The sequence below is a fragment of the Equus przewalskii genome, chromosome 18 (genome assembly GCF_037783145.1).
Source record: "Equus przewalskii isolate Varuska chromosome 18, EquPr2, whole genome shotgun sequence".
Classification (NCBI taxonomy): Eukaryota; Metazoa; Chordata; class Mammalia; order Perissodactyla; family Equidae; genus Equus; species Equus przewalskii.
Window position 1 is genome coordinate 20222955 of NC_091848.1, and position 17286 is coordinate 20240240.

The following is a 17286-nucleotide window of genomic DNA, read 5'->3' on the forward strand; positions in this document are numbered from 1 at the left end:
GCACCCTGTAATCAAACACAACAATATTTCTTCAGTGAAACAAAGAGTCATACTAAGTGGGATAAAGAAAGACTATAATAGGCCTCTTGTTCCCAGTAATTCTGCCACAAAATAAGTCTGCACTAAATTTAGGGGAATAAATGATTTTCAGAACTTTGTGGATTTCAGAATCGCAGCTAAAGGATTGTGGACGGACTCCAGGTGAGATCATGGGGACCCTGCTGGCTCGAGGAGAGGCTTCAGCTTTACTCTGTATTTCTGCTTTTCTAATTACCATCTCCTTCCTCTCAAAGTGCGTATTGTTCTTATTTTGATGTTCTGAGCTATGTCTCAGATTTATTTATTATTTCTCTAGTGGCCTACTATGTCATCAGTCTTTACAAATGTTTAAGGACATTTGCGTGGTGCAAAGTGCAATATGTCTTATTCAGTCAACATTATTAAGTGACATTATTCAAATCCTCAGTATCTCATTTCTTGTCTACTTAAGATATCAGTATCTCAAAGTTGTGCTTTAAAGTCTCTACAATGGTGTTTGGGGTTCATTTCTCCTTGCATTGCTAAATAGATTGTACCTCTTATTAATATAAAAATTTTCTCATCTTCCTATAGTTTTTGTTTCAATTTTGCTTTGTCTAATAGAAATATAGTACTGTTACTACAGATTTCCTTTAGTTTATGGTTTGCATGCTCTTTCATTTTTACTTTTAGCCTTCCTGGGCCATTTTGTTTTAGGTGTGTTTCTTGTAAACAACATATAGTTCAATTTATTCTCTATCTTTTAATAGTGGCTACCATTTGCATTATTATATATTGCCTTAAGTGATTGTACTTGGTCTTAATCTCCTATCCTGTGTTATATTTACTCTAATTTTTTTCACGCATCATTAAATATGACCTCTGATACTTAAAATTCCCAGGTCACAATATTTCTCCCTTAATACTCAGCAGATATTATTCAGAAGCCTCCAGCATTGTTTATCATGGAAAAGTGTGAGGGCAGCCTGATTTTTTTATCTTTTGTATCTAGGTAATCTACTTTTTCACCTTGAATATTTCTAGAAATTTTTGTCCTTATCTTTTGATATTTTAAATTCAAGAGGCTATGTCTGTATTGGTCTTTTAAAATTACATTTAAGTACTTGATAAGCCCCTAAAATGTTCAAATAGGTTTCTTTCTTGAGCTAAGATAATTTTATTTTTTAAAATTATTTCTTGGCTATACTTCTGTTTTCAGCCAAAATGGAGTAACAGTGATCACGTTTACCCTCATGCTAAAAAACTGAAAATAAAATGGACAAAATATAAACATAGTTCTAAAGACATTGGGTATCGGTCAACAAAGGAGAGTGGTCCCCAAGAGACAAGAAACAAATGAGGTAAGCCCTACAATTGCCCCATCTTACTACCTGGAGAAAGTTTACAGGTCATGGTGCAGGAAGAAGAACCCAGAGGAAGCCCATTGACATCCCTCAGTTGAGGAGACAAAGCTGGGAATCCAAGGAGCCCAAGGCAGCTGGAGTTTACAGGCCAGAGCACCAGCGAGGACAATGCCTGACAGAGAGAAAACTGAGGAGAGATGATGAGGGGCCCCTCAAGTGTTCAGCTGAGTACTGATCAGCACAGGGGTGGTAGGAAACTACTCAAGCAGGGAGAGAAACACCCAAAAGGGCTAAAGGAAACAAACTTTGATGCTACACAGGGCCAAGAATAATGCCTGTTCCCACCAGCAAGAGGGAAAACCTCATAATTCATTGGGAAGAGAGATCGTAAGGGTTTTTCTTTACCAGTGGGGCAAACTTAGGCATGCACAAAGTGGTGGTCCCACCTTACAAAACTTAAATGCAATACCTGAAAGGATCAAACTGTTTCTAAGTAACTTAACAATTGCCCCAGAACAAAGCCAAGTAATATTTATAAGAATACAAAATTATCCGGCACCCAAGAAGGTAAAATTCGCAATGTCTGGAATCTAATGAAAATCAGACATGCAAAAAAGAAAATATGACCCATAATCAGGAAGAAAATCAATCAGTTGAAACAAACCCAGCAAATGTCACAGACAACAGAATTAATAGACAAGGACATGGCAATGTCTGAGATAAAAAGTATACTGTATGAGTTTAATGGCAGATTAGACACTGCAGTAGAAAAGAGTAGTGAGCTTGAAGACATAGCAATAGAATCTATCTAAATGAAATACAGAGAGAAAAGACTGAAAAATACAATGAACAGAGCATTAGTGAGCTACAGGAACACTTCAAGCGGCTTAACGTGTATTTGGAGTCCCCAAAGGAGAGAAGAGGAGATAAAAAAATATTTGAATGATAATGACTGAAAAATTTCCCAATGATGAAAACTAAAACCCACAGATGCAAACACAAGAAATATGAAGAAAACCATACAAAGATACATCATAATCAAGTTGCTTAAAAACAGTAGTAAAGAGAAAATATTAAAAGCAGCCAGAGGAAAACAAAGGTCACACTGTGTGGAGAGACCAAATATAAGGATGACAGCATGTTCCTCCTCATCAGTAACAACAGGAATGGAAGACAGTGGAGTAACATCTTTACGGTATCAAAAGAAAAAGAAAAAAACTCAACCAGTGAAAACATCTTTCAAATATGGAGGCAAAATAAAAATTTTTTAGACATACAAAAGCTGAAGGACTTTATCTTTAGCAGACCTGTACTATGAGAAATGTTAAAGGAAGCCCTTCAAGCAGAAGGAAATCTGAATCTATGCACAAAAGAATGAGGAACACAGAAAATGGTAACTATGTAAACATAAATTTTTTTTATTTAAATATCTGTAAAAGATAATCAACTATTGAAAGCAAAAATAATATCAATGTATTGTGGGGTTTAAAACGTATAAAAGTAAAATGCATGAGGCCAGCCCTGTGGCCTGGTGGTTAAGTTCAGTGCACTCCACTTCAGTGGCCTGGGTTTGTGGGTTCAGATCCCAGGTGAGGACCTACACCACTTGTCAGCCATGCTGTGGTGGTGACCCACATATAAAATAGAGGAAGACTGGCATAGATGTTAGCTCAGGACTAATCTTTCTCAAGCAAAAAAAGAGGAAGATTGGCAATAGATGTCAGCTTGGGGCTAATCTTCCTCAGCAAAAAAAAAAAGAGTAAAATGTATGACAAAAGTGGCACAAAGGCTGAGAGGGGAGAAATAGAAGTAAACAGCTTAAAGGTTCTTATCTATATGTAAAGTGGTGTAATATCACTTGAAAGTATACTGCCACAAACTAAGGATGTATATTACAAACTCTACAGCAACCACTAAAAGTTATTGCTAATAAGCAAGAAATGAAATAAAAGGGATTCATAATTTAAAAAAAAATTAACTCAAAAGAAGGCAGAAAACAGGAAAAGAGAGCAAAGAATAGATGGGAAAAATAAAAAACAGCAAGATGGTGGATGTAAATCTAATCTTGTCAACACAATAATCACATAAAATGCAATTGCTGTAAACAGTAAAAGGCAGAAATCAGACTGAAAGAAAGCAAGGCCCCACTGCCACCTATAAGAAAGTCACTTTGAAGATAAAGACACAAATGGGAAAAGAAAAGCAAGGAACAGGATTTGCCCATGCTAACACAAATCGAAAGAAAGCTGGGGTAGTTCTATTAATATCAGAAAGAGATTTTAGAGCAAATAATATTACCAGGGATAAAAAAAAAATAAATTTCATAATGATAAAGGAACCAAGTCATCGAGAGGTCATAACAATTCTAAAGGTTTATGCTTTGAAATACATGAAGCAAAAACTAATAGACTGCAAGAAAAAATGAACAAATACACAATTAGAGACACCAACACCCCTCTCTCAATAATGAATAGAAAGAACAGACAAAAATCAGTAAGGATACATAAGACCCGAATAACACAATCAACGAAATCGTCCTAACTGAATGTATAACAACTCTCCACCCAACCACAGCAGAATACAGACTCTTCTCAAATGCATATGGAACACTGACCAAGACAGACTGTATTCTGGACCATAAAACAAGTCTCAAGAAATTTAGAAGGATTCAAATCATATAAATCCTACAAAGTATAGTCTTTGACCATAATGAAATTAACTTAAAATTTAAGAAAAATAAAGATATCTAGAAAATCTCCAAATATTTGGAAACTATAACATACTTCTAAATAGCTCATGGGTTAAAGAGACCAAAAGGAAAATTACAAAGAATTTTGAACTAAATGAAAATGAAAACACAACACATAAAAATTTGTGGAAGGTAGCTAAAAGCAGAGCTTAGGAGGAAATTTATAACTTTTAGTTCCAATATTAGAAAAGAAAAAAGTTTCAAATCAATGGTGTCAGCTTCTACCTTAAGAAACTAGAAATAGGAAAGGAAATGAAACTCAAGCAGCAGAGAATAATAAAGATCAGAGTGAAAATCAATGGAACAGAAAACAGAAAAAATAGAGAAAATCATCGGAACCAAAAGATGGTTCTTTGAGAAGACAAATAAAAGTGATTAACCTCTAGCCAAATCTATTAGTTTGCTAGGGCTCCCGTGATAAAGGACCACAAATTGAGTGACTCAAACAACAAAAACGTATTGTTTCACAGTTCTGGAGGCTAGAAGTCTGCGATCGTGGTGTCTGCAGGCTGGGAGGGAAGGGTCTGTGAGGCCCCTCTCCTTGGCTTGTAGATGAAGATTGTTTCCCTGTGTCTCTTCACATTGTTTTCTCTCTATGCTTGTCTGTCTCTAAATTTCCCCTTTTTCGAAGGACTCCAATCACATTGGATTAAGGGCCCCCAATCCAGTATGACTCAATGAACCACATCTGCAACAGCCCTATTTTCAAATGAGGTCACATTCTGACGTACTGGGGTTAGGATTTCAGTTTGGAGGCATACCATTCAACCCACAACACCAGACTAATCAGGAAAAAACTAAGAGCCAAATTACCAACATTATGAATGAGATATCCTACAGAAACCAAAAGAATAAGAAAGGAATATTATGAACAACTTTAAGCCAACAAATTTGACAAAACAGATGATATAGATCAATTCCTTGAAAGACACAACTTACCCAGAGCTCACGCAAGAAGAAACGGATAATCTAAATAGGTCTGTATTTAATAAGACATTAAGTTTGTAGTTAAATCTCTTCTCACAAAGAAAACTCCTTGTTCAGAGAGCTTTCACAGGCAAATTCAACCCAACATTTATGGAAGAAACAATATCAATTCTACACAAACTGTTCCAGAAAACTAAGGAGGAGAGAACGCTTCCCAATTCCTCCTATGAGGCCAGCACAATCTGATAACAAAATAAAAAAAAAAAAATTTCAAAAAATGAAAAAGAGAACAGTAATTTTTAGGAACATGGATGTAAGCCTTCTTAACAAAATTTCAGCAAATCAAACCCACTAATATATAAAAAGGATTACGCATCATAACCAAGTGAGGTTTGTCCCAGAAATGCAGGGCTGGGTTAAGATTTGAAAATCAATCAATGTAAATTCACCATTGATCAGACAGAAAAAGAAAAACCATATGATCGTCTCAACAGTTCAAGAGAAAGCATTTGATAAACGTTGACATTCACTCCTGATAAAATCTTAGCAAATTAGGACTAGAAGAGGATATCGTCAACCTGACGAAGCTGGTAGGATGAGAGATGGAGAGGACTGGGTTTGCCTGCTCTAAAATTCTAACATTCTAACCAGCTTGGCCTAATAGGGTATGGGGGGTGACAAATGTCCTCTACAAAATCACATAAAAATGACTTTCAATATGAGCATGATAAATAAAAACCAATTTTCTCCCACAAAACATCTTCCTGCAAAATTCGAGTGTTTTATGCACATAATGTTCAGCAATTACAGAACTTTTGGAAATGTTAGACATATCCATACAGCCTGGCATCTGCTCTACATAGGACAATTCCCGAAGTCAAGCAGTATCCCATCTCCTCTTAACATCCCTCCCCCCAATTCTGACCACTTGATAGTCATCATTTTGATTGTTATTCAAAATGCCTTTTTAGCTTTACCCTAATTTATAAACACATATGACTGGTTCATCCTCCTGTACACTGAGTACTTATTATCTGGCTTAATCCATTTGTGGTTACCTGTTTGGGGTTTTTTAAAAACAGGAAATAGCTTATAAATAATTTATATCATTTACTGAGCATCCAATATGCAGTTTCCTTTAGTCTCCACACCATTCTTTGCTGTAGGTAGTATTACCCCTATTTTAAAACCGAGGAAGCTGAGGCTCACAGAAGTTAAGGAGCCGCCTGGTCTCAGCTGGTTCTCAGCAGAACTAAGATTCGATACCAGGTTTGGCTGAATTCAAAAGCTACACTCTCTACATTCAACAGTTGCCTTTGTCTTCCTGACTGTTTTCTCTTTGGGTTGTTCCCTGTGACCCCAGAGACATGGGACCTCGTTCTCCTCCAAATCACTGTTGTGGACACGCATGGCCTGTCTGTCTGCTCAAGGTGATCCATTCCTCGAAAGTTGGAAATAAAACTTATAGTTCACCTGCAAGTAAAGACCTTGGCCAACGGATTAAAACTTTTCCATTTTTTAAAATCAACCCTTATTACATGAGGATTCAACATTATAAGAGCACATTATAAGAATCCTTGAAGGCAATTTGTTGTTAAAATCATGCTGTGGCATTCAAAACTTTACGTGCACAGTAAGTTTTCCTTAGAAATGCTATTCACTTACACTGACAGCATTAATATCCGACACGTGTCCAGTGAAAGACTGTCTACACATTCCATCTCGAATATCCCATAACTTGGAAGAGGCGTCACAAGCACCAGAAACAAAAGTCCTCATGTCGGGACTCAGGGAAAGACTCATCACATCTCCAGAATGCCCAGTGAACATGGTGGTCTGCTGGGCAGTTTCGATGTCCCATAAAGCACTACAATCAAAAGTACATAAAAATCATTAATGACTAGTATCTCTTCTTACGTTAGTTCCTACGCCCACCCTCATCCCCAAAATTAGTGTTCTTCTGGGGTAAACTTACCAAGTTGTATCTCCTGAACTTGTAACAATTTGGCTGTCATCTAAAAAACGGCAGCAGGACAAGTAGCCTACAGCACAGAGAGTGACAAATTTTAGGTTCTCATTGACTGAATAACTCTATCACATGAAACATATATTTCATATATATATATATATATACACACACTATAAATATATATAATACATATTTTTAAAATATAATACCTGGACAAGTGTGTTAGTAAACTCTATAGTTCTACTTTTAATTACTTCAAACTCTATGCTGTCTGCAGCTAAATTTTATGAATAATAAACTCTCCCTTAGGTATCTACTAGGTCAATGATACCGTGTTGGGCACTCAAAGTTACAAAGGAGTAAGACGCAGTCTCTTCCATCTACTACAATTACCTGAGAGAGACACTCCTTTATGCAAGTATCTATAATCTATGGCAGAAGGGGGTAAGTACCTTGGAGAAATACTTTAAAAGTACTGTGAGAAATCAGAAGAACAAATTCAGTGAAGCCTTCATGAAAAAGGTGGCATCTGACTATGGTTGGAAATATGGAAATGGAAGGAAAATGCCATTATAGAGATTTTTGTAAAAGGCACGGTCAAATAGTACTGCCAAGGATTCAAAGAGGCAGAGAGGCAGAAACCTGAAAATAAATTCCTAATTAACACCGCTAACCAAATATTATCCTATTGACCCACGGTGCGCACACTGGCAAAGAGAGCAGTGCACTATCACACAGGGAAAATACTTCATAAAGGCATCTTAATACATACTTTCAATTACATAGTATAGCAGATGCCAAAATCCCATAATCGTTACATGGTTACAGAGTATATAGAAAATTCTATTTGCTTTCTTTTTGTATTTTTCATTACCATTTTAATTTTTTGCAATAAATTTGTCATCTTTGCAAAAATAATATTTTCTAAACAAAAACAGAATTATAGTCATTATTTATATAATTATAAAAAGTTAATGTTTCCCTGATTCATAGTCATTTCTACTCTCACTTGGTTAACACTCATCCATTTGCCAGCTGAGCACAATTCGTCACTCGTTCTCCTTGATCAGCTCATTCTTCAGAAGTCAGGTTTGGTGGGAAAGCATAGTATTTAGTGAGGCTCACCTGTGTGACCTGGTAACTCTCGGCTCACTCTCACATTTCCCTCTCTGGTTTTTAAGTTATATATGGAGCAGATGTTGTCCAGCCCTCCGCAAGCAACGTAATTGCCAGAGGGAGCATAGGCACAGGTCATCACCCAGGAGGATCGCAAAGGAATAGCATGCATCTGTAAACAAATACAATGCACAAAACTATTACTAAGGAAAGGTTACAAAAACAGTCACTAAGTTTTCAAATCTATTTACAATGAAGCAAATATTACTAAAAAGCAAATGCATCTAAGAAAACAAGCCAAATAAAATAAAGAATGTAATGGTTTGAGAAAGTGAACAATGAAAAAAAAATACTAATGCACACTAAAATGTCTATTATTTTTTCTGTATTATTATCAAATCATTTGGATTTAAAGTGCTCTCTTCAGAAATTATTCTTTTAAGAGAAGCAAGGACACAGGACGTTTCAATGCTGATATAGGCATTCGAAATATTAAGTGGAAAATGTTAAAGATAAAGAATTTAGGGGCTGGCCTGGTGGCACAGCAGTTAAGTTCACATGCTCTGCTTTGGCAGCCCTGGGTTCGCTGGTTCAGATCCCAGGTGCAGACCTATGGACTACTTGTCAAGCCATGCTGTGGCAGGTATCCCACATATAAAATAGAGGAAGATGGGAGTGGATGTTAGCTCAGGGCCAATCTTCCTCAGCAAAAAGAGGAGGATTGGTGGTATATGTTAGCTCAGGGCTAATCTTCCTCAAAAAAAAAAAAAAAGAATTTAGTAAAATTCTGTTTTTGTAGTAGCACTCAAAAGAGGAATTTCCTCCAACATAACACTGAACAATACAAGCACTAGAGTCAATTAAATCAGTTTCTCCATGGAGAGAGAGCACCTCCTTCTACTAACAGGGCACATACTCTGAGTTCAAATTCAAACAATGGTAACAGTTTGCACTGATCTACTCACACCACTGTCAGGTGCCTTGTTACCCCACAGTGATCATCTGCAGGTCAGGTGGCAAAACTTAAGGTGTATGTGAATAGCGAGGCTAAAAGGTCCATGGAGAGAATCAACACACTGCGTGATGACTACTGTGCTCTCACTTAATCTAAAATGCTACTTCTAAAATGCAAATTTTTTTTTGTTTTAGGAAAATATAGTGGAAAGACACACGCTTAATGCCAATTAATACAGACCAACTGTGATATTACAAATCTGTCTCAGCTAGCTTTAAAATCTCAACCAGGCTTAAGTTATTGCTCACTTCATAAACTAACAGAGCTGAGGGAAAGAATTGGACAGCAAACCAAATAAAAGGTTATTGAAGAGAATGATTAAGAAATTCTACCTTATTTGTTGTATAGCTATCCCAAATAATTAATTTTCCATCTTGGGAAGCACTGACTAGTAGCCTGGAGGAACAAACACAAAAGTAATTTGACACTTGGAGAAAAAAAGTAGTACAAATTAGTTATGCATTCATTAACGTACAACAGTTCAGAAAGAAAAAGAAAATCTAATTAAAAACTTGATACCAGAAAATACTCTCCCAACTTTAAAAAAATTTATTCTGCATGCCAAAAATTTTCAACATAACATACAATTTAACAAAATTTCAGCATTTCACTAAAAATGTCTCTGGTTATGATTCAACTTTTTCATGGTGACAACATTCTAGTTCTTATTCAAGATTCTGGCAGATATTGGCTGACTGGTTTAGTATTCACTGACTTAAATTTAATGACAATAGAGTACATCTAAGCCTAACAACTATATTTTATTCAACCTAAAAATATCAATTGAGAGCTGTGAATGCAAGGCAGTGTTACATGTACAATGCAGGATGTACTGCCTGCCCTTGAGGCCTCGGCCATCTGGTCGAGTTACTTACACATATTTTTAATAAATCAAGTAAGCGAAACTGTCAGAGGAGTGGTATAAAATAAATGCCATAGGAAAGTAAGAGGGACAGACAAGTAACGGTTGAGTTAATCCAGCAGTCTTGTAAAAGAGAACGCATCTTGAAAAATGGAATTTTTGAGAGCTAAAGATAGAGAAGTCTGTATTCTACGAGGATAAGTATGTTCAATGACAAAAGGTGGAAAAACACAGTGGGTGTTTCAGGCATTGTGAATTCTCCAGTCGTAGAGAGTTTGTGAGAAATGGGAAAAACAGTTGAGAAAAGTACACTGGGCTTAAAACACAGAAAGTTTTGTTTGCCAGGCTAAATATCAACTCTGGACTAAGTAATTATCAGTCACAGAATCTTTTGTTTTGGAATTTTATTTTTCACTATGGTATAAAATTCAAAAGATACAAAAGGATATACACCAAAAAAAACCACCTTCCTGCCCCATCACCCAGCCACCCAGCAGGCTCCCCTATGGGTGAGTAACATTATCAGGTCCTTATGTAGCAAGGGCTGTTTTTATGAAAGTGAAGATCTAACAGTAGGGTCTGGGATGGAACCTAAAGTAAATTCTTTAAAAATTAATTGGTATCATCAGCACTGAGTTGAGAAGAACGTTAAGTAAGGAGCTAATAATCAGAACGGGTAGGAAGACGGCGTGAGAAAGGTCCTTTGCTGCCACTTTTGTTCTTCTAGGAAGATTAACAGTCTTGAGAAAATTTTAAGGAAAGTAAGAACCACTAACATTGTTTCTAGCGATTGTAGTTTGAATTAAAAGTTTGCTGTATCAATGGGAAGATTATTTCTTATCTTAAGATAAAAATTCTTTTCCTTTGAGAAAAAGAATAAAACATTAGCCTTAGCTCGATGTCAGTTGTCAATTGTATAATTTTATCTATCCCCTCCTAACAGCCACGTGTTGTGTATTACAGTACTCAATTGTTCCATTTACATTGAGATGTGCCAGGCATTACCAAAAAGTAGGAACATTTTTAGTTTCTCCTGGAAGCAGAGAATAAATGTGCAACTTCTATTAAAAAATAATTTCGGGGCGGCCCCATAGCCAAGTGATTAAGTTCACACGCTCCCCTTCAGCGGCCCAGGGTTCAGATCCCGGGTGCAGACGTGGCACTACTCACTAGGCCACGCTAAGGCAGAGTCCCACATGCCACAACTTGACAGACCCACAACTAAAATATACAACTATGTACTGGGGGAATTTGGGGAGAAAAAAAGCAGGAAAAAAAAGAAATAATTTCTTAGTTGGGATTGTTGCTAGTAAGATTAACCAAATCAAAGGAACAAGTCAATCACTATGACAGCAGGCTGACCCACTATTGCCAGATACTCTGGGAGAAGCACCAGATGGTACCGTACCCTATGAACAAAGTAAATCGTGATGACCAACCATGCAACTGCAAGCCACATGGCAGCCGGTGTGTGTGTGTGTGTGTGTGTGTGTGTGTGTGTGTGTGTGTGTACTCATGCCTACACACACTTAATAATGTTGGGTTAGGGGAATAAAAGATGTATTCAATGAAAATGTCTTTGTTTTATGTAATTCCATCCTTTGTGAATTTAGATCACAATTATAGCACTATCCAGTATCTTGTACACAGCAATATTTAACAAATATTTGCTTATTAACTGAAATTTCAAGGTTAATATCCAATTAAACTGTTTTTGGCAATTTAAAAAAAAAGCATAATACCCCACTGCAAAGAAAAAAAATTCTAAACAGTTTTCCTGGATCACTTTGATAAAGGGTATTTTTGAGAGGCAAATTTATTTCCCATATTAAAGGTTTTTAAACTTTTAAAGTGGCAATGGAGATTTTTAGTGAAAGCAAAGTGTTCAAATTGAATGCATTTTCTGCAAACACTTCATAAATACAGTTTCTTTTTATAAAGAGAAAACACAAATGATGATTCTTAATGAAAATAATTCTGCTGATAGTTTGAAAATGGCAGGTACAAACCTTGAATCATATCCCCAGTGCATAGCGTAGATTTTGGCTAGGTGACCCCTCAGCGTACGTCTCGTTCGCATTTGTATTCGACCCACGGAATCCATATTTGATGTGATCTTTAGAAAGCAACAGGAATGTTACTCTTTACCTCGTGCATAGCTCAGAAAATAATGTAAGTTAGCAACAATAGGCAAAAAAGCAGGTGTAAAACAAATTTATAATGACTGAAAGTAATATAAATAATTCCACAGAGTTATTATAGGATCAATATATTGTTCAAGAAAAAGTATGATTAATTTTAAATGATCCTATTTGGATCCCTTCCAGTGAGAATATCTTCTGTAGACCAGGAACTAAAAAGAACAGACACACCTCTCAACTTTAGCAAAAACCTAGCCACTAATTAAAATCTAATAGTAGATGATGAAAGGGTAAAACATTTGTAATTTTAACTGTGTTATAAGAAAGCCAGTTTTATATTTGTACAGCACATATTTCCTTAATAGAAATGACTAATATTAAACTAATGAAACCTTCATAAGAGTTTATATCAGAAAAATAAAAGCTTAATCAGGACATATCAAAAAGAATCAGAAGCTACCCAAAAAGAAACATATACTGTATGAATCTACATATTTTTACAGTGTTTATTTTTCCAGACTTCTATTTTAACAAGTATGCTTTAAAAAGCAGTTGTAGAGCATCAAATTACAAAGTGTTTTTAAATAGAGGCCTTTTTTCAACTGAATACTAATAAAAAGAATCTGAACCAGTTTCAAGCTGTTTCACATGAATTACTAAAATGAATTAAAGAAAAAAGAAATTTACCTGAATAAGCGTTGCATCATTACATGCTTTCCTGGCATCCTGAAGTAAAGAAAGATGATTATAATACAATTAGACATGGAAACCTCTAGATATGATCAAATATAATATTTGTATTGAAAATGTAGATTTGCAAATATACTTTTCACTGTACCACATACTCTTTTATTTATTTTGTGTGTGTGAAGATTGGCCCTAAGCTAACATCTGTTGCCAATCTTCCTCCTTTTGCTTGAGGAAGATTGTCTCTGAGCTAACATCCGTGCCAATCTTCCTTTATTTTATGTGGGATGCCACCACAGTGTGGTTTGAGCAGTAGCAGGTCCGCGCCCAGGATTCAAACCTGTGAACCTCAGGCCACTGAAGCAGAGTGTGCGAACTTAACCACAACGCGACTGGGCCAGCCCCCAACAAACTCTTTTATTTTAAAAAATTTGTGAGATAAGATTCACATAACATAAAATTAACCATTTTAATCATTTTAATGTGCATAATTCAGTGATTAGCATATTCACAATGTTGTGCAATCATCACCACTATCTAATTCTAGAACATTTGCAACGCCCCCAAAAAAGAAACCCCATACCTTCCAAATGCCTCTTCTTCTGTTCCCTGGCAATCACTAATTTACTTTCTATTTCTATGAATTTGCCTATTCTGGACAGTTCATATAAACAGGATCATAAAATATACGACCTTTGTGTCTGGCTTCTTTCACTTAGCACAATGTTTTCGAGGTTCATCCATGTTGTGGCATGTACCAGTATTTCATCTTTTTTTATGGCCAATATTTCATTGAATGAATATACCCCATTTTGTTTATTCATTCATCAATTGATGGACATTTATTTCCACATTTTGGCCTTTATGAATCATGATGCTGTGAATATTCACATACAAGTTTTTGTGTACACGTGTTTTCAATTCTCCGGGGTATATACCTAGGAGTGGAATTGGTAGGTGATGTAGTAACTCTATGTTTAACTTTTTAAAAAGCTGTCAAATTGTTTTTCACAGCAGCCACACCATTTTACATTCCCACCAGCAATGTATGAGCTTTCCAATTTCTCCACATCCTCACCAACACTGCTATTTTCATTTTTTTGTTTTTAATTATTATAGCCATCTTAGTGGGTGAAAAGAGGTATCTCACAGTGGTTTTGATCTGCATTGCCCTAGTGATTAGTGATATTGAACTTTTCATGTACTTTTTGGCCATTTGTATATCTTCTTCGGAGAAATGTTTATTCAAATCCTTCTCCAATTTTTAAATTGGATTCTTTCTCATTGTTGAGTTGTACAAGTTTTTTTAATTATATTTTGGATACTAGACCCTTATCAGATGCGTGATTTGCAAATATTTTCTCTCATTCTGTAGATTACCTTTCCATTTTCTTTATGGCATCATTTGACATGTAAGTTTTTAATTTTGATGAAATCCAATTCTTTTTTTCTTTTGTTGCTTATGTTTTAGTGTCATAATTTAACTGCTGCCTAATCCAAGGCCACAAAGATTAACAACTATGTTTACTTCTAAGAATTTTATACTTGAAGCTGCCCCATTTTGAGTTAATTTTTGTATATGGTGTGAGGCAGGAGTCCAAACTCATTCTTCTGCATGTGGATATCCAGTTGTTCCAGCATCATTTGTTGAAAAGACTGTTCTTTGTCCATTGAGTGGTCTTGCTACCCTTGTTGAAAATCAGGTGACCACAGATATACGGCTTTATTTATGAACTCTCAATTCTATTCCATTATACGAATATACCTTTGGTTTATGATTTAAAGTTCTTTTTAAAAAACTGTATCCCCTGAGTAAAAATGAACTAGGTTGATGTAATAAGCCCATAGTATTCAGTTATATTTGTTACTAAGCTTCAGAAGAAAGCAAGAGTTCTGAGTTCCCTTCTGTTTGTTCTGGCATCCAGAAGTTGAGGGGAAAAGAACATTTTCAGTATACTTCAGTCATCTCAGAAACATTTAAAAAACGCATAAGACTCCTTCAAATGCTTTGCAAATACACTGTATACAGACACTATTATAAATAAAATATTTTTGATCCAATATGAGAAAAAGATATGCTATCTCAGGAAAATAAAGTTTTATCTAACAGGTAACAATTTATACTGAGTGGCATCCATATTTTTATATTGACAGCAAATTCCCCTCATGAAAGCAGGCGTTTATGCCTAAGCATTATAGAGTAACCTTTCAAAGAGACCTCAAATTTTTATACAAACTGACTATCAAAAGGAAGCTAGTGAAACAGAAATGAATATAACAAAATAATTAAAGGTAAGCAGAGAACATATTTAATAAGCAACAAAATGTTTAAAACCAAGTTAACAAATTTAGAGGACTCATACATATGGGAAAATCAGAATAGCAAAGAATTCTTCCTACTAGACTTAAAATAGCTTTTTGTCCCCTCAAAGGTTAGGGTGGTCTCCTCTTCAGCTTTGTTTTCTCCCTACTGCACTTAGCATACTCCTGTGCAAAGAGGAGGCACACAATATTTGTCAGACAAATGTCACAAATGGACAACCTGTTCCGGTCAGCCAGGGAGAAATGCGCGCCTCTGCCTGCAGCAAAGACTGGATGGAATACAGGATCTTTTTGGCTGCCCTTTCAACCTATTTATAAACAGAATATTTTTGTGTAAGGGTGTTCATAAGTAGTTGCACAAACATATGATTTGATCCTCTCATTCTTAGTCAAATTGTGGGTTTAGAAACCTCATTTGGCAAGGAATAATTTAGCCCAGTTTCCTACAATGAAAAGAATCTCCAGAAATGACAGTGATGGCCTGAGCTGTGTTCCAAAAATGGTGGCGTTGAAGACTAAATTCTAAAAAAAGATTCTCCGATTTTAAGCTTTATGAAAATGAAATACCATTGTTTAGGTCATCTTTCTTGATTCAGTCATTTGATAAAACATCTGATGAACACTATGTGTCGGGCACTATTCTAGGCACCATGGATATAGCAGTGGACCAACAAAAAATTCCTGCCCTCATAGGGCTTACTTTAATATTAATAATATAATTTTTAAATACAAGTGGAAATTAATGAACTATTGTGCAAATCAGTAGTAAAAATTAAAACATGTTGGAATATAAGAATTCCACAAATATCTTAGCAGCAGTTACTGACAAATTTACAACATGCAATGATTCTATTCACATTGAGAACTTCTTACTCTTATGAATACTGTTATCTATTATAAAACTGAAGATAAATGAATGAGTCCCAATTAAAGGCTGAATTCCATATTGTCCACCACAAGAAATACAAGATCTGATAGTAACATCTTTGTGAAAAAGAAAAATGACATTTCTCAGTCCAAATCCAACAAGTAACAATTACAAAAAATCTATGTTTTCGCTATTTCTGTTTTTTGAATTCAAAATAAACCATATATTGCACCAAATAGCACATATTTCTATTATGTCACATGTTTATACCACAGTTAGGTAAATATATAGCTAGATTATGTTTCTGGAAATGAGAGAGAAGGAAAGGAAAGAAGTAGGGAGGGTCTTTAAATATAGCATGACATGATTACACCGAGAAAAAAAAATCCATGGTATTTTACACACATGTGGTAACTTGAAACCATGGGAGATGATTCAGTGAGCACCTGGGCCCATGACATCGTGCTTGGGATGCTGGTGAGATATGAAGATGATTAAGACATAGAATTTTCCATCCAAGTACAAGAACAGAGGCAAATGTGCACATACAGGCTGTGGTCACCCTGTAACACAAGTCCAAAGTCTGTTATGAGTAAGGAACTGCCACTTACTGGGTTGGGCTAATTCTTTTACACCTCATTTCAGTTAATCCTCTCCACAAATCTATATAGTAGACACTGGTATTCTCACTTTAGAGCAAAGATATTGAGCATCAAAAAAATTTAAAAACTTGCCCATGGCCACAAAACAATTAAAAGGTGGAGTCCATGCACCTTCCACCATGCCACTCTGCCTTCCAATAAAAGAAAGAGAATAAATCCAAGTGGAGGACTCTGGTGAGGCTTTTCAGAGGACTGGGTCTCAGTGAACAGGAGTCCCAGGAACAAAATTGGAACAGAGGCAGTCTAACTCCAGGCAAGGGAAACAATCTGAAAAAAGGCAATGAAGTAGGAAAGAGCAACGAACGTTCAGGGAATGGCAACCAGACTCAGACTCACAGGCTGCAGAGCAGGATGTCAGCAAACACAGCTGGGAGGCGGTTGCCGCAGTGGTGCTAGAGCACAGGCTCTACACACAAAATATGCCTAGTCTGACTCCTGGGTCTACCACTTAGTACTTATGTTAGCTTGGCAAGTTATTACTCTCACTGAGGCTCAGGTTCCTGAACTATAAAATAAGTAACACCATCTACTTCACAGGGTTGCAATGAGGATTAAATGAGATGGGCATGTGACCGTGTGCTTGGTC

General features: G+C 36.0%; 1 protein-coding gene and 1 long non-coding RNA gene across 6 annotated transcripts in view; one reads left to right on the forward strand and one right to left on the reverse strand.

Moving 5' to 3' along the window:
* Positions 1-17286, reverse strand: part of GNB4 (G protein subunit beta 4) — a 66500-nt gene that overhangs the window by 12759 nt on the left and 36455 nt on the right. For all 5 annotated transcript variants that reach the window (XR_011529348.1, XM_070583174.1, XM_070583175.1 and 2 more), the window contains 6 exons: positions 12849-12887; positions 12030-12136; positions 9491-9554; positions 8153-8315; positions 7034-7100; positions 6724-6925 (listed from right to left, as the gene is read on the reverse strand). Coding sequence is in view for 4 of the 5 variants with exons in the window: in XM_070583174.1 (XP_070439275.1) it covers positions 6724-6925; positions 7034-7100; positions 8153-8315; positions 9491-9554; positions 12030-12136; positions 12849-12887 (642 nt within the window). In the remaining variant the exon portion in view is untranslated. The remainder of the gene's footprint in view (positions 1-6723; positions 6926-7033; positions 7101-8152; positions 8316-9490; positions 9555-12029; positions 12137-12848; positions 12888-17286) is intronic.
* Positions 152-1309, forward strand: LOC139077099 (uncharacterized). The gene is made up of 2 exons (XR_011529349.1): positions 152-292; positions 1238-1309. It is a non-coding gene; the product is annotated as an uncharacterized lncRNA (long non-coding RNA).